Consider the following 24498-nt stretch of genomic DNA (forward strand, 5'->3'; position numbering starts at 1 on the left):
ACAAACCTTACCAAGACTTGGATCATGGACCTAAACTCAAGGTAACTAAACGAATAAGGTGTCTGACCACGTTTTATTACTAGACCTCCACCTCTAGGTCGCAGATTCAAGGCCTACGTGCTGCAGTCTCATAGCACTGGCTACAGGTCAGTGTTTTTTTTCTGCGGGAAACCGGCTTTTCTCCACCACCTAATCCCAACATGTTCTTTAATGACCCTGGCTGGATATAAGGTAACAATAAAGTAATCTAGTTAGAACATCCTCCGGGGTACGAAGTCTGATGCTGTGCTGACAGCCACCACTTCCTTCTGGTGTGTTAAGGAAATGATATGAAGTTAACACTACCTTAACAAATATTCAAACAGCAGTTATTATTTCGAGAAAAGAATCAAATTTGATAAGGACTCAATAGATACGAGTAACATATTCTAGTCTATTTTTTGTCTAATACATCATTTAGTTCTGGTAAAAGAAAACATTAGACCTCCAGAATCCTGCAGATTTGATCCACATAAAAATAGTAATCACAGATGATCAGTTCAGTCGATCTCCACTACGGTATAACGTGACGTTCATTTTTTAAGTCAAAGATATTGGTTCAAAAGCTTAAACTTCTTTAGACACAACACAACTAAACAAATCATTCTTTTATTGGAAGTTTTTATTCAATGAACCTTAATTTCCTAGTTTGTCTACAGTCAAATGCAAGATATAATCTTCAGACTTCCGGAGTCCAGCCCTGCCAATTTTCAACTTTATCGACGGTGTCCACCTAATTAACGAAGACTAGCTACGCTACATCAATCCAGAGACGTATATATATATATATATATGTCTCTGATCAATTTGATTGACAGAAATCCAGAACTTCAACATTTCTTCATTTGATTGGTAAAGTTGAACTCCACTGGATTGAAGAATGAAGTCCAGCTCTTTTACATTTCTCCATTTAATCACTGATGTCCATAGCTCTGCTACACCATCAATTTGACGAAGCCAAGCTCCGCTTTATTCCTTCACATGAACGGCGAAGCCTAGCTCTGCTACGTTCCTGCACGAAAAAAAACCAACTCCTCTACATCCTCCATTTGAGTGACGAAGCTGACGATGTCCATATAAGTTGTTATTGCTCCCGCTTATTAACAAAGGATAGTTCCCTAAATCACTTCACCCATGAAGTAAGTCATTTATCTTGATTTATTCCGCCTTCCTAGAAAAATTCAAAGATTCACTAGAGATTCTCAAGCCAAAACGTAAGCTGCGTATTATTATTACAGTCACAAATAAGGTGAGTAAAGAGAAAAATTGTAAGGCCTCAGGAGTTATCTCCCATGTTTTATCGCCGTTTCAAAATTATCCGCGTTTTTTGACAGGAAACAGGAAGTGGTATTTAACGCGTGCGTGCAACGTGGCCTCCATCTTGTGTACGACGGAAGCTGTCAACATTAATCTGAGGCGTGTTTATCAATGTTCACTTCAGGTAAGGAGGATATTTAACTAATGCGCTTACGTTGTTTTATATTAATAAACCGACTACATCAGTCACTGTTGATAGATTCAGTCAACTTATTATCGATAGACGGAAATAAAATAATATGCGCAATTTTGACAGGCAAATTTAATCTACAGGTGCGATTGCAAGTGTAGTGACCGTGAATCTGATAAAGTAGCAAATATACTTACATCGTGTAAAGTTTGTATGTCTAGCGTACGTGATAAAAAGGACATCGGGTCAGGCAATTTAAGGAAATTTTCATGCGACAAGTGTATCATTTTATGTAAACAATCCACCTAAAATCTTAGTCATGTCTTGAAAATAGGTATGAAACTGACATTGGTATCCTCAAAATTCCAGTTAGTCCTTCAGTCGTCTGTCATACATTTTGATAATGTGATTTTGAAAAGTCAATCAGAAAATTATTTCCTATACATGACTAAATGCTACAGAAAGTTTGAGGCCAGACAGCTGATATTTTGTGTGTTGAAAAAAAAGGAGAGCTCAGGAGCAGAAATGTGTTGTCATAGATATTACCTTAATATTAAAATTGGTTGATCTCATCACATGATTTTCTCTTTTTCAGATTAAAGGAGAGAAACATTTGATAAAAGGAACTACAAAGAAGATTAAAGAAACAGAAATAACTCCATCAAACAGACAGACAAAATTAAATTGGTAACATGTGGTAGTTCAACGTGTACCAACCAGTAGATTATACCATAACCCCTTAACTACAACAGGTAAATATTTCCCCTTAAATACCAGGGGAAAAAAAGTCTTGCCAATTATTAGCATTTGAGATGTAACAGTTGCAGTAAAATTATTGTATCTTTCCATTTTTCAACTTTCCAATAAAAGCTGCTGGTAAATCATTACCATATTTTCTGGGTTATTGGTCACACTGGTATACGGACCCCACCAACAAATTTAATTGATTTTATAAATATGATCCAAATATATGCTGCATCAGACCATAAGCCACACACAAGACCAACAAGAAATAAAGTTGTGACTTCTCATTAATACAATAGTTGTATTGAATTGTTTAAAATGCATCAGTATCAGAAATATATATAAAGTCAGGGGCATATGATGTGTTACTAATGTTTATTGTGTATTCTATGTTTAGCCTTTCCATCAAATTGATGTTTACAGTTCAGTAAATGTCAAGTCTTGCGTGTGGGAAGTCTCTATACTCTATGTGAATCCATGATAATGATTCTTCAAATATTTGTATTTTTTAATTCATGTTTTACTAAGTCTAAAATTTAAAACATCTGTGAATTGAAATGTAAATATTCAAAATATCACACAAAAATTTAATAAAAATTTAATGTTTACTTCATGAAAATCACATTTGCTGTCAAATTCTGCTTTTCTATCAGTTTTCGGCTGTTCCGGCAGTGTATGTAACATCCAATGAATGGACACTATGTTTTTTTTAGTGTAAATAAAGAAAACCTGTCAAAATATAAATATAAGAAATAATTTATTTTTGCTGTTTACTGATGTGTGAACTTTTTTTTTACAAATATTTCAACATAGCAAACATCATTTAACAGCTGTAAAATAGATGCAGTTCACACATAAGTAAACTACAAAAACAAATTGAAATAAAATCATTCCTAGGCTATGTGCCCCTGATAAAATGCATACTCTAAAAGAGCTGACACCTGAGCCTATAGAACAGAATTGTGTTTCAGTGGATACCTACCATAGTTATCCAGTCCATGTCATGAAGAAAACTATGTTCTGTAGAATCTGAAACCATGCCAATGAGAATACTAATAATCAAGACTAGAATTGAATATAACAATTGTTTACTACAAGTCTGTTGTTTATGTCTTGTCAGCTGTAAAGATGGGAGCCAACAGTAGTAGTATGGGGGAGCTGGCCAACAATGACTACCTCAAACGTCTGGCTGGTAATACTGCCATCAACCCTATAGACCCCTTCTGGAACCAACTTCTCTCCTACTCCTTCCTCATACCTATCAATAGGTAAGTGTGACCCTAATTAATAGGCAAGTCAACAGGTTTAAGTCACAATATCAACAACAGGTGTCACAATATCATCAACAGGTGTCACAGTATCATCAACAGGTGTCACAATATCAACAACAGGTGTCACAATATCAACAACAGGTGTCACAATCTCAACAACAGGTGTCACAATCTCAACAACAGGTGTCACAATATCATCAGTAGGTGTCACAATATCAACAGTAGGTGTCACAATATCATCAACAGGTGTCACAATATCATCAGTAGGTGTCACAATATCAACAGTAGGTGTCACAATATCATCAGTAGGTGTCACAATATCAACAGTAGGTGTCACAATATCATTAACAGGTGTCACAATATCATCAGTAGGTGTCACAATATCAACAACAGGTGTCACAATATCATCTGTAGGTGTCACAATATCATCAGTAAGTGTCACAATATCAACAACAGGTGTCACAATATCATCAACAGGTGTCACAATATCATCAACAGGTGTCACAATATCATCAACAGGTGTCACAATATCAACAGGTGTCACAATATCATCAACAGGTGTCACAATATCATCAACAGGTGTCACAATATCAACAACAGATGTCACAATATCATCAACAGGTGTCCCAATATCATCTGTAGGTGTCACAATATCAACAACAGGTGTCACAATATTATCAACAGGTGTCACAATATCAGCAACAGGTGTCACAATATCATCAGTAGGTGTCACAATATCAACAACAGGTGTCACAATATCATCAACAGGTGTCACAATATCAACAACAGGTGTCACAATATCAACAACAGGTGTCACAATATCAGCAACAGGTGTCACAATATCATCAGTAAGTGTCACAATATCATCAGTAGGTGTCACAATATCAACAACAGGTGTCACAATATCATCAATAGGTGTCACAATATCAACAACAGGTGTCACAATATCAACAACAGGTGTCACAATATCAGCAACAGGTGTCACAATATCATCAACAGGTGTCACAATATCATCTGTAAATGTCACAATATCAACAACAGGTGTCACAATATCATCAGTAAGTGTCACAATATCATTAACAGGTGTCACAATATCATCAACAGGTGTCACAATATCATCAACAGGTGTCACAATATCATCAACAGGTGTCACAATATCATCAGTAGGTGTCACAATATCATCAACAGGTGTCACAATATCATCAGTAGGTGTCACAATATCAGCAACAGGTGTCACAATATCAGCAACAGGTGTCACAATATCATCAACAGGTGTCACAATATCATCAACAGGTGTCACAATATCATCACAATATCATCAACAGGTGTCACAATATCAGCAACAGGTGTCACAATATCAGCAACAGGTTTCACAGTATCAGTAACAGGTGTCACAATATCATCAACAGGTGTCACAATATCATCAACAGGTGTCACAATATCATTAGTATATTAGTCAAACTCTAATCTAGTATGTTAGAATATATTATTTAATGAATAAGTAAGTCTCTATGAAATTAACCTGTCAGTCAGTTTAATGAAAGGATAAGCCATAAAACAATTTATTGGATAAAGAATGTCTGTAGTACAACATGAACAAATGCAGAAGTTTATTTCTTGTACTTTACACTGTTTGTGACAACTTCATGTTTTTATTTCATCACAAATTGTAAATTTCTGGAGGTTTATTGAGACATTTTGGATTTTTTTTTCAGTGCTGACGGTAAACTCCTAGAGGAATCTACAGTGGGAATCTGTAAGACACTAGCTATTAACAATGCACGATCAGGAAATTTTGGAGCACTTGTACGAAACTTTCTTGTACGGGCGACAGAGCTGAAGGCCTCAGCCCAATGTGAAGAGTAAGACCTCAGTTATCTCCCTTAGATTATTAGAAAATTTCATATCTAAACTAAATCCACACAAGAATTTGTGTATTTGATATAACTATACATGTAAATTATATGAAAAAAATGATAATAGTGGAACTTTCACAATTCAATATCACATCATTGACCTGTTTACTACAATTTTGATGTTAACTTTAAAATGGCGTGGCAGCCAAAATAGATTGCCATGTGCAATTTTAATATGAAGAGATAAATAGTTGCAAGATTATTTTTTAAATATTTTATTAATATTTGACATAAAGAAACATTATCTGTAAGCAGAACATATTAAATTTAGTTTCTGTAATATATGTATACCATTTTATGGTGTTACCTGTCCATTGTGTTGTGTTCTGTCACATCCTATTCCAATTCATTGTCACACCTGTATATAAGGAACCTTAAGGACTCATACTTTTTCTGTGGGACTCACTTAAGATTCCAGAACCCACTCTATCTCTTTGTAAGTGGATATGAACTCATTAAAGTTTCTGGTGCTCTGGACTCATTTAAACAAAATCCATCAAAATTACTGTTATATGAATTATCATCGGTAAGATATCCTGCAGTTAGCCTAGGGGGCCATTTTACTTCCGCTGACATAAAGTCCTAAGGAATTTTCATGATATTATCTTTGTTTGAATTTTACTCAAAAGAAATGCACATGGATGGGTTTATAAGGAGGTGGTAGCCTAATGCATGATAATGCTGGTAATAATGGCTGATTTTTTTTGTTACAGTAATATCTTTACCTGGCAGACCTACAATGCTCTCTTCATCATCAGAAGTCTGTGTAAATACTTTGTTGAACATCTCAGTGAGGAGCTTATTATTCAACAGTTTGAGGCTAAACCGCCGGACATGGGAGGTAATAAGCATAGCATACACCCTTAAGTTAACTTAGGACATATAAGGTAACAGATGTGGCATACACTCTTAAGTCAACTTAGGACATAGAAGGTAACAGATGTGGCATACACTCTTAAGTCAACTTAGGACATAGAAGGTAACAGATGTGGCATACACCCTTAAGTTAACTTATCAGGACATAGGAGGTAAAAGATACATCATACACCCTTAAATTAACATATCAGGACATAGGAGGTAACAGATGTGGCATACACCCTTAAGCTAAATTATCAAAACATAGGAGGTAACAGATGTGGCATACACCCTTAAGTTAACATATCAGGAGATCGGAGGTAAAAGATACAGCATACACCCTTAAATGAACATATCAGGACATAGGAGGTAACAGATGTGGCATACACCCTTAAGTTAAATTATCAAAACATAGGAGGTAACAGATGTGGCATACACGCTTAAATTAACATATCAGGACATAGGAAGTAAAAGATACGGCATACACCCTTAAATTAACATATCAGGACATAGGAGGTAACAGATGTGGCATACACCCTTAAATTAATATATCAGGACATAGGAGGTAAAAGATACGGCATACACCCTTAAATTAACATATCAGGACATAGGAGGTAACAGATGTGGCATACACCCTTAAGTTAACCTTTAAGGACATAGGAGGTAATAGATGTGGCATACACCCTTAAGTTAACTTATCAAGACATAGGAGGTGACATATGTAGGGTATGCAGTTATAGCATTTTGGACCTTATAGTGGACATCCTATAGTTATTGCTCTGCATGTTTGAGTATCAGTCATACTAGCAATGTTGTTAAGAACTGTGAGAAAACTCACAAAATTCTTGTTTGTACTACAATGGTTGTGTTTTAAAACTTGGTGTTTTTCTGGGCCCTTCACTATTGAACTACAGTTGCATTGGCTTTATTACTTTGTAACCAGTCTGAATAGTAGAACGGTTTCTATATCCATGTTATCTAGTTTTTCATGTTACTAGATGGATTAATACAGTAATACCTTCTAAATCTATCAGTACCCCTCGAATCATACGTAGACTTGAAAAAATCTTGAGAAATAAAAATCAAATGTTAATTATTGTAAAAACATGGACTGTAGTGGGACTCCAATTTCCTGGTTTTCAAAAAAATATATTTCCATTTGCACTTGATTTATTGGTTAAATCTCGCAAAATCCACTTTGTTATAATCCGTGTCAACATTTAACGTAAACATTGTTCATCATTTCATTTACCTATAAATTCATGGATTTAGATTTATCTACAAATTCAGTGAAAAGGAATCAGAATTATTCCTGATTTTACAGGATCAATCAACAATGTATAAAAACATCAACGGAACAAAAGATTACAAAGATTATACAGCAGTGTGAATCTATTATCTGTTTAGATGGGAGTGCAGTGGTAACACTTGTGTAACCTTGGTGACCAGGGTTTAATTACCTTACTGAAAGGTCATTGACCTGATCAGCTGGCTTGTAAACAAGTGTCCTCCCGCAGTAGGACGCCTGATGTACTTCCATCCAGGCCAACAGGATTATTTATATTTGTTTTTGTCAGGTTATGCCGATCCTGAGGACATTGGACCTCTGACAGAAGAACTGATGAACTCTCTGGTAGAACTCCTAGTTGATGTTCCAGTCCTGTAAGTAGTCTGTGCTGTAGTATCTGTTTTATATACTGTTAGATAATTACGCCCTCGTTCATTTGTACCGTTAGAGCTCCTAGTTGATGTTCCAGTCCTGTAAGTAGTCTGTGCTGTAGTATCTGTTTTATATACTGTTAGATAATTACACCCTCGTTCATTTGTACCGTTAGAGCTCCTAGTTGATGTTCCAGTCCTGTAAGTAGTCTGTGCTGTAGTATCTGTTTTATGTATTGTTAGATAATTACGCCCTCGTTCATTTGTACCGCCTTCTCCTCCCAGAATTAACAGATTTTGACCAAACTTTGCATTCCTGTTATACAAGAGTGTTCCCTGACGATCATTAGGTTCTCTCAATTTTTATAGTCATGGCCTATGACACAGTTACCTGGTAAGTAAAACAGTCCATGTGGTAATAGCTGATTATCTCAGAAACTGTTAGTATTTCATATATGTTTCCAAAAGTATTGTAGGCATGGATGAAAACTACATTCCTTACAAACTTTAAAAGTCATGGGGTCAAAGGTCACAGATGCATTTTATCTGACGGATGGTTTTGTAATTCATCTGCACCAGACAAATACAGAATGTGGAAAGAGCATTATAATACATATGTATGTAATAACTGTGATATCATCTGATACCAACATTGATATGTATAGAGCCAATTACCGAGACGAAGTTGTCCTTGCCCGTCTTCGGATGGGTCATGCATACCGTACACATTCATATATGTTGCAAGGTGAAGATAATCCTTGGTGCATAGCATGTGATGAGCCATTCACCGTTAAACATTTTTTTATTGGACTGCAGTGACCTTCTGTCTACTCGAGAACGTTTTTATCGTAACATTACATGTCTAAAATCCCTTTTGAAACTGTTGAGATTTGTAAAATTCTACATTACCTGAAAGATGTTGGTCTATATAATAGACTATGACGTACCATTTTAATCTTTTATGTTAACATAGCCATTTAAGATGTTTAACATTTGTCTTTTACCTTTTGGTTTGTTTAATGTTATTTCCTTTTTGGATCGCTGTGTGTGTTATCTGTTTGATGGCCATAATGACCTTTTATGTGTTGAAGGGCTGTTAAGAATGTAATAATAATAATAATAATTGATATGTATAGTATAACTGTGATATCAGTACATCTGATACCAACATTGATACAGTCCATATCAACTAGTCTTTGTAACTTTACTGAATACTCCTCTGCTGAAAGGCTGTAATAACAGACATCAAGCCCATTAAATAGACATGTACTGAATGTGATGGCTCCTTGATATGGCCAGTTCAGTTGTCTAGTCAATTAGCTAGCTTGTGTGTGTGTGTGAAGTTGGATAGATAATTGCTTAATACATGATGAAATATTTATTACCTCTTAAAATTTATCTGGTGTCGCGACAAAACTATGATACAAAATGATTAAAATTCACACAGATTTTTTCTTGATTCGGGAAGTTTCTTCGTGGTATAAAACTCTGTGTAAATCAATGAAACACTTTCCAACCAAAATATTCTTATTTAATGAACAGGAGTTTTACCTATGCCCTTCACCTTGAGGCCCTAAACACCCTGTTAGTGCTGCTGTCACTACAGATGTTTCAGCCGCAGCCTGCCTCCAAGTTTGTCCTGTACAAGTATATCATGCAGGGCCGATGGTAAGTCATTAACCTGAAATCGGATAACAGTTATCAAAAAAATTATCACATTTAATTGTGGTTCAGTAGAATTACAGATACTGTTTCATTATCCTGTAATAAGCCCACCCATACCTCTTGCTGTTCAATAGAATCACAGATACTGTTTCATTGTCCTGTAATAAGCCCACCCATACCTCTTGCTGTTCAATAGAATCACAGATACTGTTTCATTGTCCTGTAATAAGCCCACCCATACCTCTTGATGTTCAGTAGAATCACAGATACTGTTTCATTGTGGTGTAATAAGCCCACCCATATCTATAACTGTTCAGAAGAATTATAGATACCATTTCATTGTCCTGTAGTAAGCCCGCCCCTATTTATAACTGTTCAGTAGCCTTATGTACAAGTATTTCAGTGTCCTGTAGCCCAGGTGTGTCCCTATCTTTTAGTCAGATATGGTATTGGTTCCCTGAGCTGATTTCAGTACAACCACAGTACTAATTAATTCTGTACATGATGATGGAACAACAGTCTACATAATGGTACCTATATGTTAATTATCACAAGCTTTTTCCTATATAGGTTACATCTAACAAGTATAGGCCTTCAGTTACCACTACCAGAGAAATCTGTTCTCAGCTATAGAGTCGAGTCCAGTTAAACATATTTAAAAACTCTTCTTAGCTATGATTTTTTTATTCAAATTAGTACACCAATTGTTTAAGAATTGTAACTGTTCCCTAAAAACAGGAAAAATAAATCAATTTTAATTTCCATAGTCTATGCAATAATGGACAAAATTCAGGTAAATTACAGAAGATACATGAATTTTGTGCTCAATCATTATCATATGGCTTTGCTGTTTCAGTTCTATCCATGCCTGCCTGTTAGTTAAGTCTCTGTTGCGGAACTTTTCGGGTCAAGAGAAATGTCCCCCTGAGCTTTACAAACATACTGGTGACAACAGTAGCGTTATGGCTTCTGTTGCAGGTAAATTGCTGATATAGATCTGCTGCTATTTTTGTCTAGTTTAACGAGAAATCACCAATTTCTTCTGACGTTAAGTCAGAGTGTTTACACAAGTTCATTTCAACTTTTAAATAGAGTCATTAGCATCGTTGATACTCCAGGGGTTATTTAACTGGTCTAGAGCGAATTCAGGCGCAACACCCAACTTCAAAACAAGTATAACATACAAATATGCGCCCAAGAGATTCGTTTCATATACATCAAAAGATCGTACTAGTCTTCTCGTCTACAAGGTATCACACATGGAACCTTCAATTTTACCCTGGCATGTTTCAAGGGTTTAGAGAACAATAGTGAGCCTAATCCCTAGAGTATCAAGGTTGTCTGTGTTGGAGTGGTTGAGATTTTACGAAAGTCTGCGGATCTGAACCAGTAGAAATTTTTTGTTAAGTGTGGCAGTGCCCAACAATTTAATTTGGCCTTTAGTGGAGTTTACACACATTTTCATGCGACATCTTAATTCAGTGGTGGAGTTAAGATTATTTTTATTTTTCCTGACTCCGTCTGAGGCTCTGAAGCTTTTGAAATTTTGATTTAGTCAGAAGAATAAAACAGATTTATTCATCAGATGAAGTAGATGTAGTATAAGTGTGAGACAGGTCTCTACTAACTGGTTAATAACATAAAACAATTTAATTTTTTAGCAAGTTTTTGGTCTGTGATGACGTTAGGAATGGGAGGAGCTGCAGAGAAGAAGGAAGAAGATTATCACGAGACATTATTAGCCAATCAGAGCCTTTTATTTCTATTGGTGCTGACCAATCACTGTACAACAGATCACAGCATGCACAACCCTTACAGACAGGCCCTGTTTGCCTTTACAAACTCACAAGGTATACATAGAAATATGTTAAATATAGATCGCTTTTATCTAAATTTGTTTCTTGTGCTCCATGGTACATCACTGTTTGCTGCAGAAAAGTGTTTTTCTCTATATCCCCTCTGAAGTTACACGAGATCGATATTTTATCAGACAGAATGCATCACATATGTGCAGATTTTCTTTTGTTTTGACTGGATTAGAGATTTTCATGTGCAGATTGATATATAACAAAGGACTCCATTTGCATAAAATTAAATAAGCCATCCCATTCCACATTACTGAATTTAGGTCAGCTAGTCCATATACAGCCTGGAAGAGTATAATTTGTGTTATACTAATTCAGACATTTTAGATATTGAAAGGTTTTGAATGTTCTGTTCTCTGTTAAGGAAATACACAAAATTTACAATGTATTGGAATGTTCAATTTGAAGATAAGACTACTTCATAAAGATATTTATATAAGGCAAAAGTTATATTGCTGATAAATATGTACCAACATAATATGAAATGATTGATTTCGGTCTATATGGGGTTACTTTCTGCCAGGTTGTTAAATCCCCATTTTGACCTCGTCAAAGGTCCATAACTGTTATTGAATGTACTACTTAGACCAAATATCTAAATACAGTCAATATTTTCTTCTTTACAGATCCATCCTCTTCAAGTCCGACTAAGACGCCAGCTACATTTAAACTAGATTTCAGCCAATTGTATGATGCCTTATGTGTTGCCCTTAGAGATGACCAATCAACACTACTCTTATATTTACTTATACACCGGAACACACTAATGAAGGCGTTTATATTGTCTAGGACAAATATCGATCAACTGGTACGAACATTAAAAACTGCTGTAAATGATTTTTGATGTTTCAAATTTTCACAATTTTACCACAAGTCAAGAGATGTATCATGCTTTTCTTTATTGTGATTTATCTAAATTTCACGATGTTATCTCGCCGTTTAAAATAGCTAAAAGTTGAACCTATCAAAAATAATTACCTGTAAAGTTAAGAGTTTCTCATATGTGTAAATTTCAAATATCATGCCCTATTGGTATATAAGCAATTACATTGGTTATTATACCAAACCCCTAACCCCACCCCCAATCTAACTAGTAAAGGACAATACATAGTAAGGACTTGTGTATATGTCCATTCATCCCTGTGTACAAAGCCTGTGTTCATGATACCTCATGGATCCTTGGACAGGTTCAGATCAAGTCCAACAGATTTAATTGGCCTGTCTGAATTTATTTTCAAATATGTAATAGAAATTTCAGAATTGTATTTTAAGTGTGTGCTCTTGTATGAAATCTTTAAACTACAGAAACTAGTTCCATGTTTTAAGTAATCTTGATGTATTATAGTATGTTTTACTTGTCAGGTGATGCCACTACTGAAGATCCTGTACCACGCTCAGGACAGAAATTCACACCATATCTATATGGCCCTCATCATTCTCCTCATACTCAGTGAGGATGATGTCTTCAACAAAGCCATTCATGAAATTGTATGTAGACACGTTCAGTTTCTGTGCTTGTTTAAATAGTATGTAGACATGTTTAATTTCTGTGTTTGTTTAAATAGTATGTAGACATGTCCAATTTCAGTGTTTGTTTAAATAGTATGTAGACATGTTTAACTTCAGTGTTTGTTTAAATTGTTACAAATTTTTGTGTTAGTTGGAAATCACATATATTTATTCAACTTATGTGTTTGTTTAAATCATGTTCAATTTTCATGTTTAAAGTCATGTAAACTATTCACAAATAAAAATGATGTTCTATGTGTTCAGTTAAATCAGAATGGAAATGATTTTATTTTAAGGACTTAAAGTGTTATATTGAAAATGACACGACTACATGTTTAAGTTCCTGTTAATACTAATACAGAGTTAACGGTGGTTGAGCTTTTTATTTAACGTTATTTTATTTCTGTTATCATTATTCTCCTTCATTTCCATCAAAAAGAGAGAGAAATAACACTTGTAGGTTTTTCAAAACTTTTCTATTTTTTGTTTTGGTGATATAATTGCAGGTGATTAGAAATATTCCCTGGTTCAAAGAAAGGCCGATTTCTGAGATAACGCTTGGTGGTCTGCTGATTCTGGTGGTTATCAGGACGATACAGTATAATATGACTCGCATGAGGGTACATACAACAAACTAATAATCACTGTGGCCTTTATATTTTGACACTTCAGCCTTTAGACTTTGTGTTAAGCTCTTAAGAACAAAAATATACACGTAATTCAATTTGTATGTCAGTCCCCTGGAAAGGGTAATCGATTTGTATGTAGGTGCCCTTGAAAGGGCAATCAGTTTGTATGTCAGTGCCCTTGAAAGGGCCTTCAGTTTGTATGTCGGTGCCCTTGAAAGGGCAATCAGTTTGTATGTCGGTGCCCTTGAAAGGGCAATCTAAAAACATTACAAGAAATTAGTGAAAATAACTGTTACTGACTCCATTTTGTTGAAGATGCATATTTTCCATTAACTGACTGGTTATGTTTTTATCTAAGAGTTGAAAGATTGTTTTATTAATTTTTCAGGATAAATATTTACACACCAATTGTCTGGCTGCCCTTGCCAATATGTCGTCACAGTTTACCAATCTCCATCCTTATGTCTCACAGAGGCTTGTCAGGTAATGGTTACGCTCAGATTGTCACAATCAAACCGTGTCATCAAGTTATACTATAGATATATTGTTGGTATATTTCTGGTTCACTTTTCCATGTTCATAATATTGATATTTCATTTCCAGGTGATGTAGTGGGTTTTGAAAATATGGGCAAGTCGCTCAAGAAAAACATGGCTTTTACTTCACTGTTAGAGATAGTCTGTGAGAATTTTAAATCGGTGAAAATGCCTCTTCCTGTTTACCTATTCAGAATCGTAAATGAGTTCTGTGTATTAAATGTGAATTTCTCTTACAGTTTGACTATGTACAGTATGATGGAGTCAGGCCGGTAGAGGTTGAGTGCAAAGGGAGGACAGGACTATGTAAGTATGATGGAGTCAGCCAGGTACATAGTGGGAGGACAGGACTATGTAAGTATGATGGAGTCAGTCATGTACATAGTAGGAGGACAGGACTATGTAAGTATGATGGAGTCAGTCATGTACATAGTGGGAGGACAGGACTATGTAAGTATGATGGAGTCAGTCAGGTACATAGTGGGAGGACAGGACTATGTAAGTATGATGGAGTCAGTCAGGTACATAGTGGGAGGACAGGACTATGTAAGTATGATGGAGTCATGTACATAGTGGGAGGACAGGACTATGTAAGTATGATGGAGTGAGTCATGTACATAGTGGGAGGACAGGACTATGTAAGTATGATGGAGTCAGGTACATAGTGGGAGGACAGGACTATGTAAGTATGATGGAGTCAGTCATGTACATAGTGGGAGGACAGGACTATGTAAGTATGATGGAGTCAGTCATGTACATAGTGGGAGGACAGGACTATGTAAGTATGATGGAGTCAGTCATGTACATAGTGGGAGGACAGGACTATGTAAGTATGATGGAGTCAGGTACATAGTGGGAGGACAGGACTATGTAAGTATGATGGAGTCAGTCATGTACATAGTGGGAGGACAGGACTATGTAAGTATGATGGAGTCAGTCATGTACATAGTAGGAGGACAGGACTATGTAAGTATGATGGAGTCAGGTACATAGTAGGAGGACAGGACTATGTAAGTATGATGGAGTCAGTCATGTACATAGTAGGAGGACAGGACTATGTAAGTATGATGGAGTCAGGTACATAGTAGGAGGACAGGACTATGTAAGTATGATGGAGTCAGGTACATAGTAGGAGGACAGGACTATGTAAGTATGATGGAGTCAGGTACATAGTAGGAGGACAGGACTATGTAAGTATGATGGAGTCAGGTACATAGTGGGAGGACAGGACTATGTAAGTATGATGGAGTCAGTCAGGTACATAGTAGGAGGACAGGACTATGTAAGTATGATGGAGTCAGGTACATAGTAGGAGGACAGGACTATGTAAGTATGATGGAGTCAGGTACATAGTGGGAGGACAGGACTATGTAAGTATGATGGAGTCAGGTACATAGTAGGAGGACAGGACTATGTAAGTATGATGGAGTCAGCCAGGTACATAGTAGGAGGACAGGACTATGTAAGTATGATGGAGTCAGGTACATAGTGGGAGGACAGGACTATGTAAGTATGATGGAGTCAGGTACATAGTGGGAGGACAGGACTATGTAAGTATGATGGAGTCAGTCATGTACATAGTAGGAGGACAGGACTATGTAAGTATGATGGAGTCAGGTACATAGTGGGAGGACAGGACTATGTAAGTATGATGGAGTCAGGTACATAGTAGGAGGACAGGACTATGTAAGTATGATGGAGTCAGCCAGGTACATAGTAGGAGGACAGGACTATGTAAGTATGATGGAGTCATGTACATAGTAGGAGGACAGGACTATGTAAGTATGATGGAGTCAGTACATAGTACATAGTCAGGTACATAGTGGGAGGACAGGACTATGTAAGTATGATGGAGTCAGTCATGTACATAGTGGGAGGACAGGACTATGTAAGTATGATGGAGTCAGCCAGGTACATAGTAGGAGGACAGGACTATGTAAGTATGATGGAGTCAGTCATGTACATAGTAGGAGGACAGGACTATGTAAGTATGATGGAGTCAGCCAGGTACATAGTGGGAGGACAGGACTATGTAAGTATGATGGAGTCAGTACATATGTAGGACAGGACTATGTAAGTATGATGGAGTCAGGTACATAGTGGGAGGACAGGACTATGTAAGTATGATGGAGTCAGTCAGGTACATAGTAGGAGGACAGGACTATGTAAGTATGATGGAGTCAGGTACATAGTAGGAGGACAGGACTATGTAAGTATGATGGAGTCAGGTACATAGTAGGAGGACAGGACTATGTAAGTATGATGGAGTCAGTCATGTACATAGTAGGAGGACAGGACTATGTAAGTATGATGGAGTCATGTACATAGTAGGAGGACAGGACTATGTAAGTATGATGGAGTCATGTACATAGTAGGAGGACAGGACTATGTAAGTATGATGGAGTCAGGTACATAGTGGGAGGACAGGACTATGTAAGTATGATGGAGTCAGGTACATAGTAGGAGGACAGGACTATGTAAGTATGATGGAGTCAGGTACATAGTAAGTATGATGGAGGAGGACAGGACTATGTAAGTATGATGGAGGAAGGATCACTAGGGAGTGGGGTTGTGAATGAGGGGGATGGGGATAAAGAGGTAGGGGATGAAGGGGTAAGCACTAGGGTGTAGGGTAGGAGATGAAGGGGAAGGATCACTAGGGAGTGGGGTTGGGGATGAGGGGGATGGAGGTGAAGGGGAAGGAACACTAGGGAGTGGGGTTGGGGATGAGGATGAAAGGGTATGGCACTAGGGAGTGGGGTTGGGGATGAGGGGGATGGGGATGAAGGGGTAGGGCACTAGGGAGTGGGGTTGGGGATGGGGATGAAGGGGTAGGCCACTAGGGTGTGGGGTAGGAGATGAAGGGGAAGGATCACTAGGGAGTGGGGTTGGGGATGAGGGGGATGGGTATGAAGGGGTAGGGCACTAGGGAGTGGTGTAGGAGATGAAGGGGAAGGATCACTAGGGAGTGGGGTTAGGGATGAAGGAAGTGGAGTAGGGGAGGGGGGGAAAGGGATGAAGGGGTAGGGCACTAGGGATTAGGGTTGGGGATGAAGGGAATGGGGTAGGGATGGGGAAAGGGATGAAGGGTTAGGGACATTAAGGCCTGGGATATAGTTCAAAATTAGCAAAGGGCAGTAAATGGCCTTAATAAAAGAGAATATTAAGTAGCTATATTATTATTGAAAGAGAAAAGATATGATAAAGATTCATGTAACTGTTTTTTTTAATTTTATTGTGTAACAGATGCAGGACCTTGCAGTACTTGAGGAGGTGATACGAATGATGTTAGAAATTCTTAATTCCTGTCTGACGAGCTCCCTCCACCACAATCCAAACCTAATATACACACTTCTCTATCGTAAGGAACTGTTCGCTCAGTTCAGGACACATCCCACCTTCCAGGACATCATACAGAACATTGACACAGTAAGATTACATAATTTTATTTATGTGGTATAGTGAAGGTTGTCAAACCTGTCTATAAAGACCATGTAAGGTAGTAGAGGAAAGTGACCTCTACAGACAGGTGACTTTTTTTATAGAGTCTGAGTACATTAAATTTTAATAATTCTTTATATAATGATTTTTATGTGTAGTCAAACCTGTTTCTAAAGACTATTCCAGGGAACAGAGAAAAGTGGCCTTTGTACACAGGTGGTCTTTTTAGAGAGGTTCAGTTACAATGATTTTCATTAAGGCTCATCAGTATAAAAATTTCTGGGGACCATTTATACTTACTGTATATATCCTCAAATAAGCCCGTCTTTATTTATTTATTTATTTATTTATTCATTTATTCAGTGAATTAGTTTTACTTCCACTATTATGGTCTTTTGGCCTTTCAGTGGACTAGAAAAGATAGGAAAGTGAGTATGAAGCAAAGGGTGAGAATGGGATACAGAAATGTGGTAGAGAGGGGACATCTATACTTATCCCCTCCCCATATGTAAAAGTTAGGTATTAAGGTATTCTTCGACTTTTATGGTAAACAGATTTTAACAGTAGATATTACTGATTAGATTTCATCACGTTTTGAACCAATAATGTACAACTATTGTACAATGTTTTTGTTTTTTGCTCACAGGTGCTTGCATTCTTTAACACAAAGCTAGAACAAAATGGCCATACCGCTACCGTATCTCCTGCTGAAGTACTGGATTTGATCAAAGATGGATCCAAACAGTTCCGAAGAGATCATTTAAGGGTAGGGACACAAATAACATAGCACCCTTCAGACAAAATCCATTATTCCCAACATCCCAGCCCACCCCCACCCATCCCCACCCCCAAGTTAATTGGGATTGGGGGCATTCAGCCCATGTTGTCTGTCCCATTACATTTGGAATCAGTGTAATGTCTGAAGTTTTATTCATACTTGGCAAGTAGTATCAAAGCCTCAAGTTCTACACCTTACTTGATTCTAGTTTGCATAGAATATTCATATATAGATGTATGGGATATTCATGTATAGAATATTCATGTATAGATGTATAGAATATTCATGTATAGAATATTCATGTATAAATGTATAGAATATTAATGTATAGAATATTCATGTATAGATGTATAGAATATTCATGTATAGAATATTCATGTATAGATGTATAGAATATTCATGTATAAATGTGTAGAATATTAATGTATAGAATATTCATGTATAGAATATTCATGTATAAATGTGTAGAATATTAATGTATAGAATATTCATGTATAGATGTATAGAATATTCATGTATAAATGTAGAGAATATTCATGTATAGATGTACAGAATATTCATGTATAGAATATTCATGTATAGATGTATAGAATATTCATGTATAGATGTACAGAACATTCATGTATAAATGTAGAGAATATTTATGTATAGATGTATAGAATATTCATGTATAGATGTAGAGAATATTTATGTATAGATGTAGAGAATATTCATTTATAGAATATTCATGTATAAATGTATAGAATATTCATGTATAAATGTATAGGATATTCATGTATAGATGTATAGAATATTAATGTCTTGGTGAAGATAACATAAAAATGTACATTTATATATATAGATAATTCAGTTTGTATGAAAATTTAAGATGAATAAGTAAAATAGACGGATTAACTTTCTTAATCAAAAATGATAAAGAAATAAACTTATAGCTTTAATGATTTTCAGAAACAACACTATACTTATTGTCAAATACAGTAGTGGCTGTAGCCATTTCAAACAAGTGGTTTATAAACGGGAGACAAAATTTTGCTGAAAAAAGTTGTTCTCTTTACATGTTTAGTTTTGTTATAAACTTCAAAACCAGATTTTATATTATCATTGACTTAAAACAATATTTACATCTCTTTCAGAAATTCCCGGATCTGAAGTTTAAATACGTAGAAGAAGAATCGCCGGAGGAATTCTTCATCCCTTACATCTGGTCACTAGTGTATCACTCATCTAACATGTACTTCAACGCCTCGCGTATTGTCCTCTTCTCTCTCACGTCGTCTTGATAGCCTACGGGTGACTTCAGTCATGGTCACTTAGAAAGAAAATGTGGTCAAGGTCATAATACATTAGGAGTGACAAGGTCAAGGTCATGACCACAGGTATATGGCAGTTGTCAAGGTGATGATTACCATGGTACTATGATTATTAGACTATGGTCATTTTAAGCTTTTTTGAGTCAAGATCAAAGGTGCGTTTACCTGACCATGGTCAATATCTGCTGTGTGACAATGAACAAGGTCATACCAATGGGTACCAGAGTTGGCCATGTCTTATATCATAATCACTGGACTACAGTTGAGCACTTCAGGACTAGAATCAATGTCGATGGTGCTTGTACTGGAGAGACGGTATGATCAGATATGTCAAAATCACTTTGACTTTGTCCAGTCAAAGTTTTTAAGTCTCCAAAATTGTGTAGTCGAGGTCATCATGATCATTACCAAACAAAGGGTCAAGGTCATTCGATATTACTGAATCACTGTCCAGGTGGTCGGATATCACAACAGCCAAGACCATATTTGGTCATCATTCTGTGGTGTTATTATTTCGCTTTACATATCAAGCAGAGTTCCTTTCCCATAAGTATCTTGAAATAGTCTCTGGAAGGCCCCTTTGTAACTATGGGCAACAAGTAGACATTGTGTTGCCAACGGCAACGTGGATACAATTGTGTTACCAGGGGCAACGAGGATATAGAAGTGTTACCATAGGCATTGAGAACAATGTTTTGGATACCTACAGTATCTAATTAAACTGTTTCAGTCGCAGGGAATTGATAAGTCAGAAGTATAGACCTGAATATACAGAAGAGAATATTGTTGTGGAGTGGAGAGTTGATTCCTTGTTTTGGGGGAATGATAAGCAATAAATTGTAACTATGTTATAATGTTGTATATATAGCCTACATATATATGTATGTAAGTCACAAGATCACACTTGTAAAAAGATCCATCAGAGTTTACTAGATCTGTGATATTGTCACCAGATTGTTCATATAAAAATATTCAATGTTTTGGGTTTAATACCATGATATTATCAGAAAGTGTGAGACATGTCCTATTCCTAGTAAAATGGAATGAAATATGTTTGTATTGCTCAAAGTCAATTACTTGAGATAAACTGTGGACACAACTTGGATCAATATTTCTTTACAAAAAAAATATTTATTTATGAAAAATTTTGTATAGCACAGTAAGCATATTTCTCTTCAATAAAGATTTAAAAAGCATGACACAATGCAAGAATAATGATTTCTGTCAAAATCTCATAATGTAAAAAGCACTTATATTCTTATCTGTCCACTTACCGTAAATGAAAATACAGGTTCACAGAAAGCATTGTTTGATCATTTTAACACTGTTTTGTGTAGATGTATATACAGCTGTGCTTCCTGAGTGATTTTCATGTCAAATATTATTTGCAAACCGTTCATTTTGTGTGAGTAGATATTTATAGAGAAAATGTTCATATTTATTTGTTGTCTTTCAAATACAGTTTATCATGTTAATCATAAGGCTGTTTCCAAGGCATATACCAGGTACCTATTTATACTTCTATAGCATTTTAAATCTCGTGTATCAAGATGGTAAAAGTTGTCACATTCATTTGCAAAGAGGTCAATCGTCCAGTTATTTTTTGGAAGGTGAGTCAATTATTGTGTTAAACATCTGTCATAACATAGATTTACAATGCAAGTTTATCAATTAAATTTTTCATATCTTTTGTGATAAATGTAGATTTTTTGTTGAAACATAATGTATCCTGCAGATATTTTGGTACAATTGAATGAAAATTTTATATATATATATATATATAATCTTGTAAGTAATATCGACGGTATGATTCAATATTGATACTAGATCCTAACAAACAAATGTTCATTTGATGCGAATTACTGGGATAGATGTATGATCAATGAAGTAATAGCAATGAAGGTTGCCTCGAAAAGTTGACAATTCGCTTGTCCATACTGTTGCTATTACTTCATTGATCATATATATATATCAGACTTTTGCACCTTTTTTTCATTTTTTTTTCATAAGAGGAATTAAAATTTTTCATCCTGGTCCGTTTTGTCGATGACGGTGACAATGATATAAGTGACATGAAAGGTTTACATTCTAGTTTAGGTATTTCTAATATAACAAATCATTTGATAAATTTTCATCTTGATTTGTTATGTTTGTTATATACAACACTACTGTGTATAACAATAAGGTTACACATCTTCCTAGGAAAGAAATATTTTGAATTGTTTGCTGGTGAAGAGATCAGCCGAACGAGTCCGATCTCCAATATTGAAGGTATATATACTGTAAACATACTTATTTTTAGCAAGCAATCAAATTTCAGCACTTTATCACATTTTAGCAAATTAGCGCGATGATGGATTTACACATAAGTCATAATTACTACATCCGCAACATACAGAAACCAATTAGCGCACACATCTAGTGCAATAACCTGTGGAAAGTGCCAAAACAAGAATACTGCTAAACTATGTACCATGTTTACACTACCTAAGTGTATAAGTCACTTGAACCATTAGAATATTGTAGTTATTCTTTGTTTCTGATTTTGAATAATGATCCCTTCAGTAAATTAATAATAAAATAATTATTTTATAGGAAAGTTAGATATAGATATTGTGTGGTACACATTGATATGTCTGAATCCTATTCTGAACAACTAAATTGCATACTGCAAAATTAGTCATTTTTGTGGGGATTTATTTTCATGGGGATTAATTCGTACTCTAGATATATTCATATCTCACAGTAATGATAAATGGTGACACGGATTTTACAACTAGCAGATTTTTTAACAAGATTTAACCACACAATCAAGTGCTTCTGTGGAAAACCTTCAAAACTTTGAACATGAAAATATATATTTATAAAGGCTAATCCAGGAAGTACTTGTATAGTTAAACTAAACTAATTCATCCTGGTGATATCTATTTTAATGCCAATAGTTAATTGTGTGGACAGTGAAAAAAGGAGTCCTAGGGTGGGACAGATGTTTTGATTATATTGGTCTCATTAAAATAAGACTGGGCTTGTACGGGATCCTGACTTGGTTCACTTTATTAAAGAAATTTCTTTTCTTTTTAGAAAAATCTATGCTTTACCCTAGACTTAGCTTTCAAGTCCAGTTGGGTAAAACTTTCAGGTCCAGTTGGATAAAGCTTTCAAGTCCTGTTGAGTAAAGCTTTCAGGTCCTGTTGAGTAAAGCTTTCAGGTCCAGTTGGGTAAAGCTTTCAAGTCCAGTTGGGTAAAGTTTTCAGGTCCTGATGGGTAAAGCTTTCAGGTCCAGTTGGGTAAAGCTTTCAAGTCCAGTTGGGTAAAGCTTTCAGGTCCAGTTGGGTAAAACTTTCAGGTCCTGATGGGTAAAGCTTTCAGGTCCAGTTGGGTAAAGCTTTCAGGTCCTGTTGGGTAAAGCTTTCAAGTCCAGTTGGGTAAAGCTTTCAGGTCCTGATGGGTAAAGCTTTCAGGTCCAGTTGGGTAAAGCTTTCAGGTCCTGATGGGTAAAGCTTTCAAGTCCAGTTGGGTAAAGAAGAGCGGTATAAATTACAGTAGTTTTTATCCTTAACAGTTCTTTGTAGTGAGTCAGTGTGGAGAATTTGAATGAGTTTTAACATAAAATATAAGTTAAAAGTTTTGGATGGGTTTACATCCCTGTTAACTTATCACTGCCTTTGTATATATTAATCCTGCATAATTATAACTCTGTACGATTTTGTTACAAATTATTACTTATAATTATATATGGACTTCTGATTGAACATTTTGTATGGGTTTAGTATTTTTCTTGGGCTATATGTTTATATCATTGTTAATTTCATCCTTTCCGAAGACAGAGTTATCTGCTCTTGTAAGAAGATATTATTTGTTGCGTCATTCTGTGAATATCATCGTAAATTTGTGAGAATACAAAACAAATACTTACGGCATTATAATCAATATCTGCTCACAAGAATAGATAACTCTGCATCACGAATAAAAAAGACAGATTTTGGATATAAATGCACAATGTTCCATGATGTATTATTATGTGTAGGAATTGTATCTATCCTGTAATAACCACAACAGGCAAGAACTATCACTTAAGTCAGTAAAAATGAAATAGAATTTGTAGGTGATTACGGCAACAATCGGTTTATTTATTACCAGATTGATTATTTATTTCTCTAAAACCGTAAAATGTAATCAGTACTACTCCTGGTAGAATAACGTGAAATACTTTTTGTTTATCAGAGAAAATATGTTTGGAAAAATATTTGAGTTATGTCCCTTTTGTGTAATGATGCCATTTTTACAGCAAAGCACTGCATCGTTTATCTGTAGTCAGGGTTTTTAACTTACTAAGCAAATTGTTTCCACAGATTCAGAATATTGACAATCTTTAGGGAATTTAGTGGTATTTTTGTTAATTGATAAACTATATATCCTGTTAACCCTAGAGATAAAATTAAGCTGCTCCACAGTTATGAAATGACTGTTCTATTGTGGATTCACTGGGGTGAAATTACAGGGGTGATTCAGATTGTCAGTATTTATACACATTTTGTGTGATTGATCAGGGGACCTTTGCCAATATTCATATTAATGAAGTGCAAAGTTACCAGAGGTGTTCCAAATGGTATATAGTTTGTCTAGGTACACTTTGACCTTTCGACTTACCCACTAGAAGTTCTGAGAGGTCATGGGTCAAAGGTCAGCTGTTTTGTCTATTTGTTGGCGATATATTTATAGATGATTATGTCATGTTTGTTGTTTACATTAATAATGTACATTTTTTTTCATTTGAGGTCACAGAAAGTTGTCATTTATATAATTTAATGCTAATAAATAGGGACAAGCTAAA

General features: G+C 35.7%; 1 protein-coding gene across 1 annotated transcript; it reads left to right on the forward strand.

The window, feature by feature from the left end:
* Window positions 1-1423: 1423 nt before the first annotated feature.
* LOC132556242 (dymeclin-like) lies at window positions 1424-24498 on the forward strand. The gene is made up of 17 exons (XM_060220627.1): window positions 1424-1480; window positions 2082-2238; window positions 3351-3498; window positions 5217-5363; window positions 6131-6258; window positions 7850-7934; window positions 9474-9599; window positions 10453-10574; window positions 11258-11446; window positions 12088-12269; window positions 12824-12949; window positions 13477-13590; window positions 13988-14077; window positions 14375-14464; window positions 17382-17564; window positions 18223-18342; window positions 19488-24498. Exons 3-17 carry the CDS (start codon window positions 3359-3361, stop codon window positions 19632-19634), a joined length of 1989 nt encoding a protein of 662 aa, XP_060076610.1. The 5' UTR covers window positions 1424-1480; window positions 2082-2238; window positions 3351-3358; the 3' UTR covers window positions 19635-24498.

Source organism: Ylistrum balloti, unplaced genomic scaffold, assembly GCF_031769215.1.
Source record: "Ylistrum balloti isolate Yb309-2 unplaced genomic scaffold, AGI_CSIRO_Ybal_v1 Utg370556, whole genome shotgun sequence".
Lineage (NCBI taxonomy): Eukaryota > Metazoa > Mollusca > Bivalvia > Pectinida > Pectinidae > Ylistrum > Ylistrum balloti.

Bases quoted from the DNA above. Each gene is read 5' to 3' on its own strand.
- LOC132556242 (XM_060220627.1), top strand. From the start codon at position 3,359: ATGGGAGCCAACAGTAGTAGTATGGGGGAGCTGGCCAACAATGACTAC. The intron at 6,259-7,849 runs GTAATAAGCATA...TGTTTTTGTCAG, and splicing joins TAAACCGCCGGACATGGGAG to GTTATGCCGATCCTGAGGAC. The intron at 7,935-9,473 runs GTAAGTAGTCTG...TTTAATGAACAG, and splicing joins CTAGTTGATGTTCCAGTCCT to GAGTTTTACCTATGCCCTTC.